The sequence below is a fragment of the Neovison vison genome, chromosome 14, assembly GCF_020171115.1.
Source record: "Neovison vison isolate M4711 chromosome 14, ASM_NN_V1, whole genome shotgun sequence".
NCBI lineage: Eukaryota > Metazoa > Chordata > Mammalia > Carnivora > Mustelidae > Neogale > Neogale vison.
In genome coordinates, this window is record NC_058104.1 from 30,349,660 (window position 1) to 30,369,713 (window position 20,054).

At 46.4% G+C, this 20,054-nt stretch overlaps 1 protein-coding gene across 1 annotated transcript in view; it reads left to right on the top strand.

The window, feature by feature from the left end:
* Positions 1-14,213, top strand: part of VPS35L (VPS35 endosomal protein sorting factor like) — a 120,368-nt gene extending 106,155 nt beyond the window's left edge. The window contains exons 28-31 of the mRNA XM_044233738.1: positions 1,367-1,532; positions 6,723-6,841; positions 12,932-13,078; positions 13,795-14,213. Of these exons, the coding sequence (XP_044089673.1) occupies positions 1,367-1,532; positions 6,723-6,841; positions 12,932-13,078; positions 13,795-13,893 (531 nt within the window). The 3' untranslated portion in view covers positions 13,894-14,213. The remainder of the gene's footprint in view (positions 1-1,366; positions 1,533-6,722; positions 6,842-12,931; positions 13,079-13,794) is intronic.
* The last annotated feature ends 5,841 nt before the right edge of the window (positions 14,214-20,054 follow it).

A 20,054-nucleotide genomic window follows, 5' to 3' on the forward strand; every position in this document is an offset into this window, starting at 1 on the left:
ACGTAAGCGCCTGGCGTGGAGAGTGCACCAGTTGTAATGTGTTCTGTGCCATTCGGGCAGCCCTGGCTGTGAGCTGGCAGCTCCGACCCATGAAAGTACCGGTCCTCCCGGGGGGGTTATAGGCCGGGACGAAAGGGAGAGAGACGGAAACTAATCAGGCCGTTCCCCGAAGGCATAAAGAAGTCCCTTCAAAACTGCTCTTAGAAATGCAACCATGATTTGTGAAGGAGCCTGGGCGAGGGCTCTGGAGCCTGCAGGTAATGGGATCTCGCGGAGGAACGGGTCGGGCCAGGCCTTGCAGGTGGATTTCAGTCCGAAGGAACAGCAGGGCCAGGAGTCCAGACCTTGGCGCACGAGCTGCCGTAGCATCCCCTGTACTTCTGTCGAGATCCCTGTGGGATACCAGCCCCTGGGGACCGCGTCCCCTGGGCTTGCTTCCTTCTGCTCTCTGACCCGTTCAGCCAATGGCAGGGACCGACTGCAGACTGGAAGGCAGGAGTGGAACAAGTTTGGGGTGTTTATCCCCTCACGCTCACTGGGCCACGGTTTGGCAGTGGCTTGGCCGGACTGGGCGGGTGTCCCACTGGTCCCAGGAGCCACAATGTGTGGCTACCAGGTCAGCGTGGCGATGGTGGCAGGGCCTGGGCCCTCACCCCTGGCCGTGGAGGTCTGGACGGTGTGTTCAGGAGGAGAAACCCAGAATCGTAGGTAGCCTGTCGCAAGGGAAGCCAGCTCCAGCTTTGTGGCATCCGCGACCCTCTTCCGGTTCATTTCAGCATCCGAGAAACACCATTCTCTCAGCTCCGAGTGTCTCTTGGGTTTTTCCTCTCCCAAGAGAGCGTCCGTGATTTAGCTGTTAATGTCACTGACGCCCTAAAGAGCAATGCTATATTTAAAGCTGGTGCCTTTGGTGGTGACAGGGATCATTTGGGGGGTGGGGAACTTAACTCAAAGCAGGTGGCTTCCACTGTTCCCACTGCTGCGAGACCCGCAATCTTGCTTTCTGTAGTCGGAGGAGCAGGCCTTTGTGCTGCTGCACACATGGGAGAACAAGACTGTAATTTTGGAAACAGGCCATTAAGCTGACAGGGGACTTTGCCTCCTCCTTCCTTGCACCCAGGGAGGCTCTCAAGGCTCGTCTCCGCAGACCGCGCTGATCGGTGGCGTTAACAACGGTCTGTCCGTTTCCTCGGCGTTCGGGAGCCAGTCCCGCCAGCGGCTCGCCTCTGCCAAGTGGCTGCCACTGGGATTCCTCCACAGCTGCGGACGGCGGGGACCTGGGCTTTGGTCTTCATGGTTTTGGGGGTTTTCTCCCCTCCTGATTCATTTCTAGGAGTATTTATCCTTTCTTTTGGCTTTCCACTAGGATCATCCCGAACATGGGGTCCTGTTTCTTGTTCGAGAGCTTCTCAACGTGATCCAGGACTACACTTGGGAGGAGAGCAGTGACGATAAAATCCGCATCTACACCTGCGTCCTGCACCTCCTCTCCGCCATGAGCCAGGAGACCTACCTCTACCACATAGACAAAGGTAGTGGGGTGCCCTCCTCCCAGACTGCCCCGAGCTTGACGTTCATGAAGGTCCAGTGAAGTTTATTTTGTTTTGTTTTCTTTTACTTAATCACCTAGTTTTTTTTAAAACCCACCAGGAACTTCTAGTCTGGGGCCTTCCTACATGTGCCAAAATAAGAATTCCCTGAGCAGATTCCTGAGCCTCATCCCACTCCTTCTCAATTAGGATCCCCAACAAAAGGCCTGAAAATTTTATGTAGAAGAAACATCCAGAATCATTTCAACAGCCAGTCAAGTTCAGAGAAGCACTCTTTTGGATCTGTGCTCTCTCTGGTCCACTATACATAACCTTGAAACGTGGTTAAATATACACATGCCTGAGTGTATTCCCCGCTGGCCTGGCCCTGACCTCAGCCTCAGGTGGGACTTCACTCAGTTCCCCAAGTGATGCTGAGACTCCGTGAACCCCTAGTTCAGATGCTCAGAAGGAAGGAGGTGGCCTTGCTCCCTCACGTGCTACCAGCCATTTTTAAGTTGCTGTTAGGAGTTTGAAGCGGGCTTCTCATATCCTGGACACACAGGACAGTCCCAGTTCCAGACCTCTGCCTGCGGAGCCCGAGCATCTACCTGCCTATCAGACCCTCAGTTCCAGTGGTTTCCCAGAAAAATGGTCCTGTTGTTAAAAGTGCTTTGTCTAGTCATGACATACTTGGGGGTTTAAGCAACTGTCTCTGTACAGTTGGAAATTTCAGGCAGCAAATTCGTGGGAGAGCCTTCCCCTACGACACTCAGAGGCTTCCTCTAGCTGGGATTGAGGGGCTAATAGTTAAGATGTAACTTAGGGAGGCTGGTCGACGTGCGGGATGACCGCTCCCACGACTTGAACTCCTGCTGCATGCCGGGGACCGCACCAGACTCCACAGAGCCTCCTTCTATACTCAAAGCATCGCAGAATGTAAGACAGGCATCTGTGTCCCCACTTGCCATTGCAATAAGGGGAGACTCAGAGAGACCCTGCTGAGTTTACTCAAGGTCCTGTGGCCAGTTAGTGAAGGAAGTAGAACTTGACAACCAGTGCTGTGGGGCATGCCTCATGCTGCCTCCTCGATTAAAAAATAACAATGTTTAATTGAATTAGAGTATGTTGCATACATACATGTATGTAATATGTTCTGAGACTTTTGTGTAGAACAAACATCCACAGTGCCATCACTGTGATAAGCCCAGTGACTTACCGCACGGCACATGCACCCCAGTAGTACCCACCCAGATCGTGCCCCCTTCCGGTGAGCTCTCTCTCACGGTTCACCACTCTCCCGACTTCTAGCCTCACACTTGGGTAAATGAAATGGTTGAGCATGCATTCTTTGGGGTCTGGCTTCTTCTCACTATTCTGTGAGCTTCATCTGTGTCCCGTGTAGCTGAAGTTCTTCCTTTTGCATTGCTGTATCCTATTCCATCATGTGACCGTACCAGAATTCATCCGTTCCCTGATGAACATTTGCATGTTTCCATCGGTTCTGGTTCTGGCCATGAATATTCTGGACATGTTACGTTTCTGCTGGCTCTGTGCTTACAGGGGGAGTTGCTGTTCTTGGGACTTGCTTGTGTTCCGCTTTGGCAGATAGCGTCTCACAGTCTTCCGAAATGGTTGTACCAAAGGACATCCTCAGCAGGCATGAGTGAGGGTCCCCTTGGTTCCCTCTGTGCAGTCAGTCTTTTTCATTTCGGCTCTTCTGATGAGTGTAATTTGCATTTCTTTGATGGCTAATGAGATTTAGCACCTTTTCCTTTGTTTGTTGGCATTTTTATTTCCTCTTTTTTGCCACATGCACACTGAGGACTTGCAACTGTAGAGCGACTTTTGAGGACCAGGCACTGATGTGGAAGTGCATCTGCAAACCTCAGGCTCAGTTAGAGGGGCAAGCAGCCCTCTCCTGGCTCCTGCCTTCTCCTCCCTCTTCTTCTGGAGCCGATCCATTTAACCCTCTCAACCGTACAGCCAGACTGGGGGCGAGAGCGCTAGCGAAGGGAGCGTGGCTAGGTTTGATAGGAGCCTAGCTTTTAGATGTCTCGCTTTCAGAGAAGAAAACGGAGGGATGGGTGGGTTTTTTCCCCTTTTTTCTTGGCCCAGCTGTGTTTACTCCACGTAATTGTGACCTGACAGTTGTCTTAGTAGGAGAGAGGCCCAGGGGGCCCGAAAGAGCCTTTGCTGCCCCATCCATCCCTTTCTTATTCTAGGCAGCCTCTTAATGTTGACACAGGTTAGAACTTCAAAGAACTAGGGTCACAACTTTTTTGCACTTACAAAGGATGCCTTTGCTGCTTTGTTTCTTGATCAATAAGATGGCACTGTGAAACCACCTAGAGCAAGAACCCCAGTGCTTCCCCACCAAGCCTGCAGGAGTATGGGCGTGTTTGATGTGGAAGGGAAGGATGCCTGTGTGCCGAATGTTTACTTCACATGCACACAGCGTCGATCTGGTTGGATCACGGGATGCCTCTGTGCACCCACTGTAGCCCCTTGGCTGCTCCACACCACCTGCCAGGCCCTTGAGACACTGAGGGTCGTGATCCCAGGGCCAGACAGATGCAAGGACTCTGGGCTATTCTTAGTGGCCACTTACCAGGGATGTCATTTATCTCCCTCATAAGAACTGCACCTGGTCTCTTGGGGCCACTGTACGCACTGGTCTGACCACCTTCCGAGATTCAAATTCTTAAGGTTCCCCTTTCCTCCCTCCATCACCACCAAGTGTTAGCATGGAAAACTCATCTTCACCATTTCCCTTTTCCATTTTGTCTAGTAAATTTAACCTATAGAGCTTAGCCTGATCTTGCTAATTCCTGAGTTCCATCCCAGGCCTAGATTTTAGGGTCCCATAACCCTTTGTACCGCCCCCTTCTGACTCTCAGTACTTCCTGTTGTGACTGCCTCTTTGCCGTGTACCTGTCCTCGTGGTCCGTGAGCTCTGTGAGGTGGGGTCCGAATCAGCCTTGCCCCCCTATTGGGTCCCCCGCTCCTACTCTGGAAGCTGGTGCAGAGCAGGCCCTCATGCAGGAGGTGCAGTGTGCGTGTGCACAATTGTGCACGCACGTGTACGTGAGGAAGTGAGCAGCCTGCCTTGAACACACCGCGGCCCCTCTAGGGAGGAAGCCCTGGGGTGTGTCGGCCATGGGTGGTCTTAGACCTTCCTTCCCTCTTCTCCAGTGCTGAGCTCATCAGAAACCGTAGACTCCAACCCGGAGTCAGCCTGAGAATTCAGGCCAGGACCTAGTCCGGCCGTCAGCGGTAGACGTGAGAAATTCCTTCGCCGCCGCAGCTCTGTCCCCTGCAGACTCAGGTGGTGGTGAACGGCCGAACCCGGTGCTTCACCAGAATCACAGTCTCTTACGTTCTTCTAAGAGAACAGCTGTCATCCTCTGAATGTTGAGACACAGTTCCGTGCACGGCGGTTCGGAATCGGGTTAGAGATCACCTTTGGACAGAGACACTGGGAGCAAGGAGACTGCTGGGGAGCGGTTCTTATCTGTAGGCAACGTGTCCGCAGTCCGCTCGCAGCCGCTTCGCCAGAGAACACCGCGTGTCTGTGTGTCTGTACGTGTGTCGTGGAGCGCGCAGCCACGTGTTCACTGTACTGCTTTCCCGACCTTCCAGCAGCCTTCAAAATAAAAAGCAAGAATAGTTGTTCTTGAAATAGCAACTAGAAATGTACAGAAGGCATATCTGAAATTACTTTATCAATTAGTTAACTGCTTTGTGCTTAGACCCGTCCCATTCTCTGGAAGGTTCAGGACTGATGACAGGATATCATGAAATTTAATTTTTTTAATTAAAAAAAAATTGGTTCTTAAGCAGCTGTAAAGTAGGGAATAGAGATGTGTACACGTGTCTGGCCTCTACTGTGGATACTTATGTCACTTTTTAAAAATTAATAGTATCTTGTAATTATTAATAGTATGCTATGGCAATAGTATTGTGTATATGTGGGAATTAATAACTATAGATCATATACTTTTATTCTCTTAAGTATTTAATATTGTAACAGAGCATTTCTTTTTTTTTTTTTTTTAAGATTTTTATTTATTTATTTGACAGAGAGAGATCACAAGTAGACAGAGAGGCAGGCAGAGAGAGAGAGAGAGAGAGGGAAGCAGGCTTTCTGCTGAGCAGAGAGCCCGATGCGGGACTCGATCCCAGGACCCTGAGATCATGACCTGAGCCGAAGGCAGCAGCTTAACCCACTGAGCCACCCAGACGCCCAGCATTTATTTTTCTGATTTTGTTTTTTTAAAGACTTATTTGAGAGAGACCGTGCATGTGAGGGGAGGGGCAAAGGGAGAGAAATCCCCAAGCAGACTCCCTGCTGAGCACAGAGCCCAGTGCAGGGCTCGATCTCACAACCCTCAGATCACAGTCCGAGCCAAAACCAAGAATCGGACACTTTACCGAGCCACCTGCCAGGCGTTCCTGTTGGATTATTTTCTTAAAGTAAATAGCTTAGAATTCTTTCCCCAAGTCAAAGATACAGACTTTTTGTACTAAGGCTTTTTTTTTTTTACATTTTTTAAAGATTTGTAACATACACATAGTAGTAAAATAAAGTTTACCATTTTAACTATTTTTAAAAAGTTCATTCAGCTTCAAGGATATTCACAGTGTTGGGCAGACATTACAACTACCCATTTCCAAAATTTTTTTCCTCATCCCAACAAACTGTACCCAGTAGACAGTAACTTCCCATTCCCTCCCCTTTCTCCCAGCCTGCGATGACTCCACTCTGCCTCCTACAAATCTGCCTCTTCTAGGGCCCTGCAGAAAAGGAACCATGCAATATTTGTCCTTTTGTTCCTGGCATATTTCACCTACATAAAGCTTTCAAGATTTATGCACGTTTTAACACTTATCAGAATTTCATTCCCCTTTTTTTTTTTTTTTAAGAATTTTTATTTATTTATTTGAGAGAGAGCGCACAAGCAGGCAGAGTAGCAGGCAGACGGAAAGGGAGAAGCAGGCTCCCCACTGAGCAAGGAGCCAGCGGTGGGGCCCGATCTCAGGACCTTGGGAACACAACCCAAGCCAAAGGCAGCCAATTACTTAACCAACAGAGCCATCCAGACGCCCCACTGAATTCCTTTTTATGACTGCATGATATTCCTCTGTATGGCTCGACCGTATTTTGCTCATTGCTCTGGTCTGTTCCATCAGTTGACTCCAACGACAGCCTGTATGGGGGAGACTCCAAGTTTCTGGCCGAAAACAACAAGCTGTGTGAGACGGTGATGGCTCAGATCCTGGAGCATCTGAAAACCTTGGCCAAAGATGAGGTAGGTGCCCTTGGCCTGCCCCCTGCTGCCGCTCGCTCTGATTGCATGCGTTTCCAGGGGGTGTAGGACATGGGTCCATTCCGGACAGGAAACTGGTTCATGTGCGCGTCGTGTTTCTGTGCGGACTGATCACTGAGCGCTCCATCCGGGGCTTTCCCTGTACTGTGTGGTCACTCTCTGAAATGCTCTGTGTAGTTCTGTTGCTTGCCTCTCCCAGCAGAATGTAAGTTCCGTGGGGGGCTAGGATCTTGCAACATGAGTCTCGGACGTCCCTGTCTCTGGGGCCCATGTACCCTCACCCCAGCATCCCCCCACCTTGAGCAGAGGCTGGCATACAGCAGGGGCTTCATCGGTACATGCTGAATATATGGCCTGTGCTTTGCACACTTTGGTGTTTTTTTCATGCCCACGACCTGTCTGAAGTGCAAGTACGGTTTCTATTCTTTTTTTTTTTATTAATTTTTTTTAAAGATTTTATTTATTTATTGGACAGACAGATCACAAGCAGGCAGAGAGGCAAGGAGAGAGAGAGGAGGAAAGCAGGCTCCCTTCTGAGCTGAGAGCCCGATGTGAGGTTCGATCCCAGGACCCTGAGATCATGACCTGAGCTGAAGGCAGAGGCTTAACCCACTGAGCCACCCAGGTGCCCCTACGGTGTCTATTCTTATTGGACAGAAAAGGAGACTGAGGCTCCGAGCGGCTTCTCCACAGCCCTGGGTTTCCTCTGGTGATAGAACAGGGTAGCCACCCCAGTCCCCCAGGCTGAACTTGGAACCACTGCATGGCCCTCCTCAACCAAGGCCTTTCCGCTTACCTTGTGAGAAGTGGCGTATGGTTCCTGTCCCACCACAGTAGAGGTTGCTTCTCCAGCCTTCGTTATGTGAGTGTAGAGTTGAGGACTCTGCATTTATCATTTCACTTAATTCTCCCGACAGACCAGTGAGGTGGGAACAGCTGTCCCTTTACACTGTCCTAGAGTAGGAGCTGTGAGATATGGCTGAGGCAGTCTTCTAGAACCCGTGTTACCCACGAATTACACGGATATGCCCGATGTTGCATCTTGTATGTTTTCAGAGCAGTTTTTCCATACTCTCCATGTAGTTAGATGATAGTTAATTTTCATTTCCATGTAGTGCACTCTGCATACCTACCTGGTTCTCTTCCCTGCTTATGTCAACCGCCGCTTCCTTTTTTTGCAGCTGTAGCACATGTGGGTGACAGATGGATCCCAGAGGCCCGGTCTCAGGCTTGGCCAAGACAGTTAGTTGTTCAGACCTAGGCTCATCTCTGGAAGTGTGTTCAGGCTGATTGCTGTTGTGGAGTCGGGGCCTGTGGGAAGGGGGTGGAGGTTGGCAGTGCCTTAGGAGTCAAAGCTGGTACCTGACTTCTTTCTCTGCATTCTTTCTGTGGGTCACCTGATGCCTAAATTTGTTTCTGCCTCTGTGTGCTCCCCTGGGTCTTGGTCTTCACTACTCCAGACTGTCTGCTTGAAGCTCCGAGAATTTTGATTTTTTTTTTTTTCCCACTTGGCAAGAGACAACCTGATAGCTCAGTCCAGATTTCACCCTGGCAGGCCCTGTTCTCTCCTGCTGTCCTGCTCCTCAATTCCCTTTCCCCAGTCTGAGGCAGATTTTGGACTGCCTTTTTTCTAGTAGCTTTCCAGCCTTCCCCTTACCAAGGCTCTTCCTAGGTTTTTGCTCTTATATCCCCCTCCATCAAACCCTTTGAAGACAAAATAAGATCCCACTGGATTTTAAGTTTAATTCATACTCATTTCTGGGGCTATATGAAATGCCACCACTGTCCTTAGTCTTTCCCCAGCAGAAAACCACAAGAATATTGTATAGCTGTGGGCATACAAATGTATGATGTACATGTGTGTTCTGGATAGTCAAGCAGATGCTGGAGCGAGTTGTATTTTTTCTAGACTCCATCCTCCAGTGGCCCCTGCCAAGTTCAGGCCAGCCTTATGGTTAGCAATAGGTCCCATGTGCGTCATAGCGCACTCTCTGAGGGGAGTGTGTGTTGGCGTGTCCCACCAGCCTAGGGACCTTTTTGGATGCGGGGCTGCAGGACTCTGGGGAAATTAACACATGAAGGGCATTTGGCTGTCAGGGGAAAGGGCAGAATCAGAACCCCAATTTCTCCGGGGAAACTGGTTTATCAAACTAGTAACTATCAGAAGAGGCAATTCTCCACCAACTAAAGGGCCTTTTTCAAACATGAGCAAACTCTTAGGGCTAAAAACTTTTTTTTCTTTGTCTCTGAGTATTGGTAGCTTTCAGGGGCGAGCTCTTTCTACCTCTCAGGTAGAAATGGGGTCCTTTACCTTCAGCTCCTCTGCCCTGAAAAGTTCTTCTTAGACACCTTTTCTTGATTTTTAAAACCATGGTTCTGGCACCAGTTTTTTGCCCAGGGACCTCTTAGAGCAGTACTGTTTAACAGGTAACACCCAAGAAAAATTTGGCACATGGCTTGAAAATACATTTCTTCACCCTGACCTGATGTAGAAGGCTAGGTTTAATCAGAGGTGGCCACCTACAGCATAAAGGACCATGACCTAGAACAACCCCCAGGCTCACAATAAAAATCAAGCTAAAAACTATATATAGTTGTTGTGTCCCACTAATGGGACACAGTCTCCCCTTACCCCGCTGCCATGCAGTTTCAGTTACCGGGGCCAACTACTGTCCAAAAGCAGATTCTACCCCCCACTCCTGACGTCTAATCAGGTCAAGAGCAGCCTAACAAGACGTCACAGTGCCTGTGTCATTCACCTTATCTCATGGAGCAGTAATTGTAAGAATGAGTACAGTACAGTATTTTGAGAAACCACATTAACATAATTTTGATTACAGTATATAATTCCCTTTTGTTAATTTCTTGCTGTCCCTAATCTATAAACTGTCAGAGGTATGTATATAGGAAAAAACAATACCATACAAGGTTCAGAACTGTCTGGTTTCTGGTGTTTACTGGGGGTCTTGGAACGTATTTTTGCAGTTGTTGGGGGTGGGTACAGTGCTGGGATTGTATTTAACAATTATGTCTCTTTCTCTTGGAGGAGGGGGTATTGATTGTAATAATGACTCTGAAACAGGATTCTGAAAAAAAACCCAGAGAAGTTGGAATTCTTCCAAAGAACATTTCAACTCCCATAAATACCAGGGACATTCAGTGAACATGTCCTTCCATATATGCACATTTATTAGAAAAATATGGGTGGACTGAGCTAAAACGGAACATACCATCCTTCATTTTAACAGTGCGGTGTGGAAGTCAGCATGGGCAAGCAGGTCACGGCAGGGGCTCTGCAGACAGGATCATCAAGTTTGGGAATTGGGAAGCAGGGGTCAGATTTCTCTACCAGGTGGAGAGCAAAGCTTCGTGCTGTTGAAAACCCCGAGTGCTGATGCCCGTCTGGAGTAGGTCATTTCTTAGTGCTGGATGGAAGCAACCCTGCTTCCAAAATTTTCTCCAAATCTCTAAGAAGGTTTGCCAGTTTACTCAGAGCTTGATGAAGTTGTTTGTTTAGGTGGGGTGAAGCTGGGAATTATGCCAGACCCAGGGAGCTTCCTGGAAATGACAATTCTCATAGGAAAAGAATGAAAAGCTTATTTTTATTTAAAACCTCTGAGGAAGAGGAGGAGGGGGCTCAAGGCCCTGATTCAGTTTTCATAATGTGTTCATGGTTTGGGGGTCTTTGCATGTCAGCTTGCAGGACTTCTCATCCCTCAGATCTGTCTCTCACGGTTTCACTTTTAATGGGCTGTGCATTTGAAACACATGTGGATGGGGGTTTTTGGGGTAAAATGCTTACTGAGAAGATACAGAATAGAGAAATAGCTAGTTGTTAGATACTGTCTCCCTTGTCTTTAAAAAAAAAATCTCTCCTACTTCAATGAAATGTAGTTAAAGGACCTCTCTCGGGGGGAAACTCTTTTAGTTGTATTTGAAATAGAATTTGTTTTAGTTTTGTCCTGTAGATAGAAGCAGAAAACGTACCCTCCTGTTGTCCTAGCCATCAGATGGGGGCCGGCTTAAAAGACAGGCAGCAGACTGGACTGGAGCCCACAGAATGCTGGTCTCGGCCCAGGTTCCTGGTTGGGTAGAATTGCATTGTCTGATCAAAGGACCCCAAGCAGGCATTCGGCAGCCACTTAGTGAGTCTGTGCCTGGAATATGCTGCTTTTCTCCTGTGGCCCGCAGGCTTGGGCAGTGCACAGCATGACCCCACTCCTTGATGGTCATTTTCAGTCAGTTCTGCTACTTCTGGGACTGTCACCAGGTCCACACCGTGGCCAAGGCTCACCTGGTCCTCCAGTGGAGGTCTCTTTTTGCCACTCAGCCCCTTGCCCAACTGTAAAGCTGCGCCTCAACAGGTTTTTTTCCTCCACAAAGAGATTTTAAATTCTCACTTGGCTGAGGATGGCAGCAGGGATTAAGTTGGTTCAGCAGTTAGCAGAGTCTGGCTCCCGTGACGGTTTGTGGAATGATGGATGGACAGACCGATGGTTAGAAGGTTGGTTTTGTCTACCTTGAGTAGTTGAAAAAGCAACGCTTAGTCTCTTCAGAATGTGAATTCCTAATGTGATGCTAACACTGGTCTATGGGAATATTTATGAAGCTGGAGTGGGACATGGGAGGGTATGGGCACAGGCTTTGGAGCAGGACGACTGGAGTTCAAATCCCTGCTTTGTACTTCCTGTGCTTTATACTTACTAGTTGTGGTCCATGAGCAAGTCCCCCAAAGCCTTCTGAGCTTTGAGTGTATCTTGCAGCCTTAAGAGGAAAAAAAAATAGCCACAAACTCAACAGCTTAAAACATTGATTTATTATAGCAGTTTGGGGGGTTGGCACCGGCAAAGTTTCACAAGGTCAAAATCAAGGCGTTGACTGGCTTCTTCGGGGTGTTGGCGAATTTGAGTTGTATGCAGTTGTAGCACTAAGGTCCCGTTTCCCTGCTGTTGGCTAGAGGTTGTTCTCAGCTTCGAGAAGTTGGCTGCGGCTCCTGGCTTTGGCCCCTTCCTCCTTTGAAAGCCACCAATGGTGGGTCATATCCTCGTGCTTCAAATCTCTCTGATCTCACCCCTTCTGCCTCCTCTTCTGCTATGGGTCTTTCAGAAATTTCTCTGCCTTTTAGGGCTCACAGGATTAGACTGGGCCCACCCAGATAGTCCAGGATTCTCTAAGGTCCGTAACTGGTTCCATCCGCGCAGTCCCCTCACCTCAGCACCCAGTGTAATGCTTGAATAAGGAGGGGTTGGGATCCCTGGGAGACAGTGGCTGCATGCGCCTAGCTGGTAAGAGATGTGCTTCCCACGAAGATCTGCTGTGTAGATTAAATTAGATGAGCTGTGTAAAGTACAGAGCAGAATACCTGGCCCACTTTAAGGGCTCCTTTCTCATCTGCTTTGCTGGACTCACCGATGTTCTGTGTTGTGAGCCAAGAGCATCTAGCAGGCGCGCAGGTCAGCAGCTGTCCAGGGCCCTCATGGACACGCGGCAGAATCTGGCTTGCTGCTTAGGCCCACATGTTCACTTGGCCTTCCCACGTGCCTGTTTACTTCTCAGACCTTGCTTCCTTTCTCCAAGGCCTGTTGCTGAATTCAGGTTTGGTCTTTTTTGGTTAGGCTTTCCTTGTTTGGGTACCTCTAATCAGAGGCAAGATTTCATTATTATAGAATAGTTCTTATTAAAGCTGGGCCTGGGCCATTTATGGGGAGCGGTCATTGGTCTTTATTTCTGCCCTGGATAGTGACCATAACTTTGGGTAGCTAGAGGATACATCTGAAGGACATTTGATTGTAGCCTTTCAGTTCTCGTTTGTACTTGAAAGAAGTACACTTGCTTCTGCTTCCATTTCATAAGTAATACCCATGTAGGAGGCACAGAATGAAGGGCCTTTAATGCTTCATCTCATTCCTCACCTACCCTCTGAGCTGGCATTGCCTTACTGTCCTACAGATGAAGGTGGGGCTTGGGAGGTTCAGCAGCTTGCCCTCCAGATGATCCATGGTAGAGCCAGCATCAACGCTGCGCCCAGCCTGAGCCCTACTGCCGGAGGGTAATCTCTCTTTTCTATTTCAGGCTCTGAAGCGCCAAAGCTCGCTGGGACTTTCCTTCTTTAACAGCATCTTGGCCCACGGGGACCTGCGCAACAACAGACTCAACCAGCTCTCTGTCAACCTGTGGCACCTGGCACAGAGGCACGGCTGTGCGGATACCAGGACCATGGTGAGGCACTGGGAGGGCATGGGGGTCCTGGTGAACGATGTAAACCCACTGGCCAGAGCACAGTTTGGACTCAACAAATCCAAGTCTCCCCTTTTTATTCCCTTTGATAAAATACACATATATAAAAATATCTGCTATTCCTGGTCACACCAAAATCTGACTTTATAAGCAAATTATAATCTAAGAAGTTATACTTAGAGACTTTGCTTTCTTTCTTTTTTTTTTTAAAGAATTTTACTTATTAATGGGGCACTCAGTCCCATGGATGGCTCAGTCAGTTAAGTGTTTGCCTTCGGCTCAGGTCATGATCTTAGAGTCCTGGGATGGAGCCCTACACTGGGCTCTCTGCTTAGCAGGGAGCCTGCCTCTCCCTCTTCCTTTGTCTGCTGCTCTCTGTCAAATAAATAAAATCTTTTAAAAAAAAATTACAGAGAGCAAAGCAGCATAAGCTGGGGGAGTGGCAAAGGGAGAGGGAGAAGCAAGCTCCCAGCTGAGGGGGCTCAATCCCAGGACCCTGAGATCATGACTTGAGCTGAAGGCAGACCCTTAACTGACTAAGCCCCTCAGGCACCCCATACTTTAAAGACTTTGTTGCTTTCTTCTCCTCCTTTATGCTTTAAGACTTTAGCTGTAAGAAAGCATGAGCTCACAATATGGTTGATTTGTTGGCTCACTGGTGAACCAGAAAGGATACTGATCGTTCTTTTTCCTCCTAGGTGAAAACTCTGGAATACATCAAGAAGCGAAGCAAACAACCAGATATGGGTCATCTGACTGAACTGGCCCTCAGGCTCCCTCTGCAAACAAGGACCTGACTGGGGCTGTGAAGCTAAGTCCAGAAAGACCTGCTTTACTTTTTTTGTCTTTTGTTTTATTTTTACATATACGAATTGGTTTAAGCTTTGACCTCTACTCAGATTATTTTGATAGTGAAGAAGTAGGAATTGTCAGAGCATTAAAATCCAATCTTGTTCACAAAAGTAGCAATGTCTTTGCACAGTGGCCTTGAGATCAGCCTTTATCAAGAAACAGAAGAATGCAAGTAATGTCTGTCATGTGTGTATGTTGTTGTTGTTGTTAAACTAGAAAAAGAACCTTGAAATGTGTCTACTTTTAAAGAGCCACTGTTACCTAATTTGAAGGCCTCAAGTCTGGAATTGAATGTTGTCTAAAACCCCATAGAAAACTGACAAAAGGTAGATGGTGCCATCAGCTTTCCTATCAAAAGCAGTTCTTGATAGGATTTGGAATCTACTGGTGGACACCTAGCCCTCGGCAACACACAAGACCAGGAGCAGCGGTTCAGGCGTATGTGGTGCCCCCTGGCCACACGGCAGTGGGTGCCCAGCCACAGCTCCAGGGCAAACACAAGCACCACTGGCAGGCAGCCCCACTGCACCCCCTGGAACCTTGGGAAGATGGCAGAGTAAGGAGGTGCTGAACTCACCTTTCCCACGGACATGCCAATGATGCAGCTACACAACATGCAACTCACTCAGAACAATCCGAAGACAGTGCAATGGCTCTTACACAGCTGGGGACAAAAAGCTGCAGTGAGAGGAGGGCAGGAGGGGCAGAGATGAGGTCCAGAACCCCATCTCTGGCACAGTGAGCCATAAAGTGGGAGGGCTATCACCCATAAGTGGCGAGGGTCAAGCCCCTCACTGGGTGGGGTATGTAGCACCAGGAAGATGAGCTCCCATGATGTTGAACTCTGGAAATCTGGGGGCTTAACTCAGGGAGAGCCAAAGGCTATAGAAAGCTGAGGGTGTACTTTTTTTTTTTTTTAAGATTTTATTTATTTATTTGACAGAGATCACAAGTAGGCAGAGAGGCAGGCAGAGAGAGAGGGGGAAGCAGGCTCCCCGCTGAGCAGAGAGCCTGATGTGGGGCTCGATCCCAGGACCCTGAGATCATGACCAGAGCTGAAGGCAGAGGCTCTAACCCACTGAGCCACCCAGGTGCCCCTGAGGGTGTACTCTTAATCACTCTGAGACCCAGCACCAAGGCAGCAGTTTGGAAAGTGCTGGGTTATACATGAAGGACATTTACTACTTTTAAGGCGTGTGCTGGGATGGGCAAGTCTGTAGGAATTTTCTCTGGGAAGGGAAGAGTTAGCAGGTACCAATGCCTTGCCCTCGTGTAGCCCACCTCGTCCAATGCTGGCAGGTACCAGTTCTGACACTTCCTATCTACATTGCTAGAACCACTGGCACTGACAAGGCATTCCTCTTTGGACCCACCTTCTCAAAAGGCACAACTTAAGCTTACCACAGTGCTCATAGCGGTTGTGGCCAAATCTCACTGTCGCTCACACAGCCCACACAAGGACATGCCTGGAGCACCTGATTCTGGTGGCCTGGGGAGACCGTGCTTTTGGCCCCACAGGATGCCTTCTATAGAAGACTAGATGTAGCTGACCTACTAAATACAGAGTAGACAAAATGGAATGTGTTCCAAATAAAACAAAATCTCAAAAAATGAGCCAGAGAGAAGCAATCCACCTGATAAAGAATTCAACGTAACAGTCATAAAGATGCTAGCTGGACTTGAATTCAATGAGAACTTTAACAGATAGAAAATATAAAAAGGAACAGTCAGAGCCAAATACAGTAACAAATGAAAAATACCATCCGTGTATCAACATCAAATTAGAGGGTGCAGAAAAATGAATCAGCAATCTGGAACACAGGGTTTTAGAAGTCAAGCTGAACACTGGCATTACAAGCATCCCAGGAGAGGAGAGAGAAAAAAACAGAAAACTTAATTGAATAATAGCTGATAAATTCTACAATCTAGAAAAGGAAATAGACATTATAGTACCAGGAAGCACAGAGAGCCCCAAACAAGATGAATCCAAAGAGGTCCACACCAAGACACATGATAAAGCTGGCCCTTGAACGACACAAAAACACTTACATGTGAATATTTCTTTTATACAGAACAGTACTAGATTTTCTCTTGTGATTTCTTATTTTCTCCAACTTTAAGAATATAGTATATAATATATATAACAGAAAATATGTGCCTAACAGCTGTTTAAGACTTTTAGTCAACAGCAGACTATTAGTAAATCTGGGCAGAGTCAAAAGTTATGTCGATTTTCAACTGCACAGGGGGATTGGTGCCTCTAACCCCTGCATTGTTCAGGGGTCAACTGTACAATGTCAAAAATTAATGAAAACCTTAAAAGCAGTAGGAGAAAAGCAACTAATAACATACCCACAAGGCTATCAACTGATTTTTCAGCAAAAACTATGTGGGCCAGAAATGAATGGTGTCATCTATTCCAAGTGCTGGGGGCGGGGGGGAAATAAACAACAAAAAACCCTACAGCCAAGAATACCTGTCAAGAGTATCATTCAGAATCGCTAGAGAAATAAAGTGTCCCAAATAAAAGTAAAGATTTCACCACCACTAAACCAGCCTTACAAGAAATGATAAAAGGACTCCTTTAAGTGTAAAAGGACATACCTAGATGAAAATTATGAAAGAAAAAACTTCACAGATAAACATCCAGTAAAGTTAGTAAATCAATCATTTATAATAGTATGAAAGACAAAAGCAGTATCAATTTTATCTACCATAATTAGTTAATGGATACACAAGATAAAAAGATGTAAAGTATGACACCAAATACATAAAATGTGGAAGGGGAGGGCAGTAAAAATGCAGTGCTTTTAGAATATGTTCAAACTGAAGTGACCATTAAAATAGACTGCTATACATTGTTATAAATGAACCTCATGGTAACCAAAAACCTTTAATAGACACACAAAATACCAAAGAATCCAAGCATAAGACTAAAAGTCACTAATAAAAGAGAGTAAGAAAACAGAAAAGAACAAAACAACCAGAAAACAATTAAAATGCAAGTATAGCTAACCCTTGAACAGCAAAGGTCTGAACTACGTGGTTTTTTTTAAATAAATACAATACTGTAAATGTCTTTTCTATTCCTTATGATTTTCTTACTTTAAGAATATAGTATATTGTACATCTAACATACAAACTATGTCAGCCAACTGTTCATGTTACCAAGCAAGGCTCCTGACTTACTAGTTAAGTTTTGGGGCTCTCAAAAGTTACATGTGGATTTTCAACTGCAGGAAGGTCAGTCAGTGTCCCTAACCACCACCTTATTCAAGGACAAATGTATATTCCTATCAATTCCTATCCTTTAAATGTAAATAGACTAAATGCTCCAATCCAAAGACATAGGGTTACTGAAAGAATGATAAAGAAATAAAAAGACATCCATATGATGCCTACAAGAGACTCACTTCAGGCCATAAGATCTAGCAATCAAAAAATTAGAAAAACCACAAACACACAGACGCTGAACAATATGGTACTAAACAACCAGTGGGTAAATGAAGAAACCAAAAAGGAAATTTAAAAAATACCAAGACCAAAAAAAAAAAAAAAAAAAAACCAAAAACAAAAACCCGAGACAAAGAATAATGGCAATACAATGTTTCAAAATCTTTGGGACACAGAAAAAGCAATTCTAAGATGGTAATTTATAGTGATATAGGTGTACCTTAAGAAACAATAAAATAACACAATCTAACCTTACAACTAAAGGAACTAGAAAAAGAACAAACAAGCCCAAAGTTAGCAGAAGGAATGAAATAATGAAGATCAGAGTGGAAATAAATGAAATAGAGACCAAAAACAAAAAAACACGAACCCAACAACAAAAGACCAATTAATCCAAGAAGTGGTTCTTGAAAAAATTGACAAACCTTTAGCTGCACTAAAGAAAAAAGAGGACTCAATAGATAAAATCAGACATGAAGGAGAAGTTAAAACTGACACTACAGAAGTACAAAGAATTATAAGAGACTACTGCAAAAAAACTATATGCCAACAAACTGAACAATCTAGAAGAAATGGACAAATTACTAGGCACATATAATCTTCCAAAACTGAATCAAGGACAGAAAATCTGGACAGAATGGTTACTAGTAATGAGATTGAATGAGTAACCCAAAACCTCCCAACAAACAAAAGTCCAGGGCCTGATAGCTTCACAAGTAAAGCCAAACATTTAAAGAGTTAAATTAAAGAGTTAAACACCTATCCTTTTCCATTACTGCAAAAAACTGAAGAGGAAAGAATGCTTCCAAATTCTATAAGGCCAGCATTACTCTGAAACCAAAACCAGATAAAGATACACACTACAGGGGGGAAAATGCTAATTATAAGCCAATGATATCCCTGATGAACAACAGCGCAAGACTCCTGAACAAAATATTAGCAAGCCAAATTCAATAAAAACATTTAAAGGATTACTCACCGAATTATTCCAGGGATGCAAGGATAGTTGAGTATCTGCAAATCAACCAATGTGATACACTACATTAACAAAATGAAGGATTAAAAATCATGATCATCTCATGAGATCCCCCCCCCAAAAAAAAAGTTCTGACAAAATTCACCTATTCGTGATAACAACTCAATACAGGGGGCATGGAGGGAACATAATTCATCATAATAAAAGCCCCAAACCCACAACTAACATCATACCCAATATCAAAAAGCTGAAGGCTTTTCCTCCAAGATCAGACACAGGACAAGAATGTTTGCTCTCCCATGTTTCTTCACATAGCACAGGGGTCTGAGCCAGAACACTCATGTAAGAAAAAGAAAAGGCATCCAAACTGGTAAAGTAGTAAAACTGTCACTATTAGCAGATGACAAGATTTGTGCAAGTCTGCTGGCAGTTTTAGATGATTACAGGTCCCCTCCCACAGCAGACCTGCAGAAATCTTGCTATATAGAAAACTCTAAAGACCAAAAACAAAAACCCCCCAAATCCCAAAACTCACCATAATAAATGAATTCAGTAGAAGTTGCAGGATACAAAATTAAGACATCTGCTTCATTTTTATACGCCAATAATAAACTAGCAGGAGGAAAAAGTTTTAAAAACACTGTTTACAACCACATTAAAAAAGGGTAAAACAGGACAAAGCAGACTCTCCACAGCTAAACGTGGAGAAGAGACCACACTGAAGAGGGTAGGAAAAGTGGAGACCCAGCTGGGAGGTAAAATGACTACAGGACTATCCACGTGAGGGAGGGCTGCCACGGGCCTGGACAGGGTACAGAAACAGACCCTCACCCCAGGCACCCCAGGCATGAGGAGCCCACCCAGGAAAGATGAATCCCCATAACATTTAGCTTTGAAAAGCAGAGGGGCATAATTTCACTAGTTCTTACAGTCAGTGCAGCTTGACACCTGGAACTTTAAAAATCAGAGGGCTCAGCTCTGGGAGAGCCAGGACAATAGAAAACTGATTCTATCCTTAAGCAGACTGTACAAGAAACAGCCCCATGGAGATAACACATAGAAGTAGCAGTTTGAAAAATGCCTGGGGTATACAAGAGTGAGATTGATTTACTAATATTAAGAGTATGTTCTGCAGAGGCAAGGCTCCTTGGGACACTTCTCCAAGGACAAAGGAGCTGGTGAGTGCCATTTCCCTCCCCTGTGCCAAGACAGACACCTACAAGAACCAGCAGAGCACACTTTCCAAGCTAGCTTGATGGCACTGCGCACCCCAACTCGCACTTCTGTGGATCTGCCCAATCCAACCCAGCAGTCTCGGCAGGAGCTGTAGGTGGCTGCAGGTCCCCTCCAATAGCAGCCTACAGCATGAACCCTGCTACAGCCAGGCGCCCCTGGAGTCTATGGACTTGCTCCCTCCAATGCATCCTTGGCCAGAGCCCAAAAGCTCAGGCCTCAACACAGGGAAAGTGCCCAGTAGTTAAGTGCTACTGCATCTGTGGCAAACACTGGGTCTGACTCAACTCAAGCCCGAGGTGGCCCCAGATTGACCCACTAACACAGGGACCAAACTGTGCCCACAATAGGCAAAGGGCCACTGCAGACACTGCAATAGGCAAAGGGCCACTGCTTTTGCAAGGCAAGAGCAGTTCAGCCACAGTAACAGGGCACTCACAACAC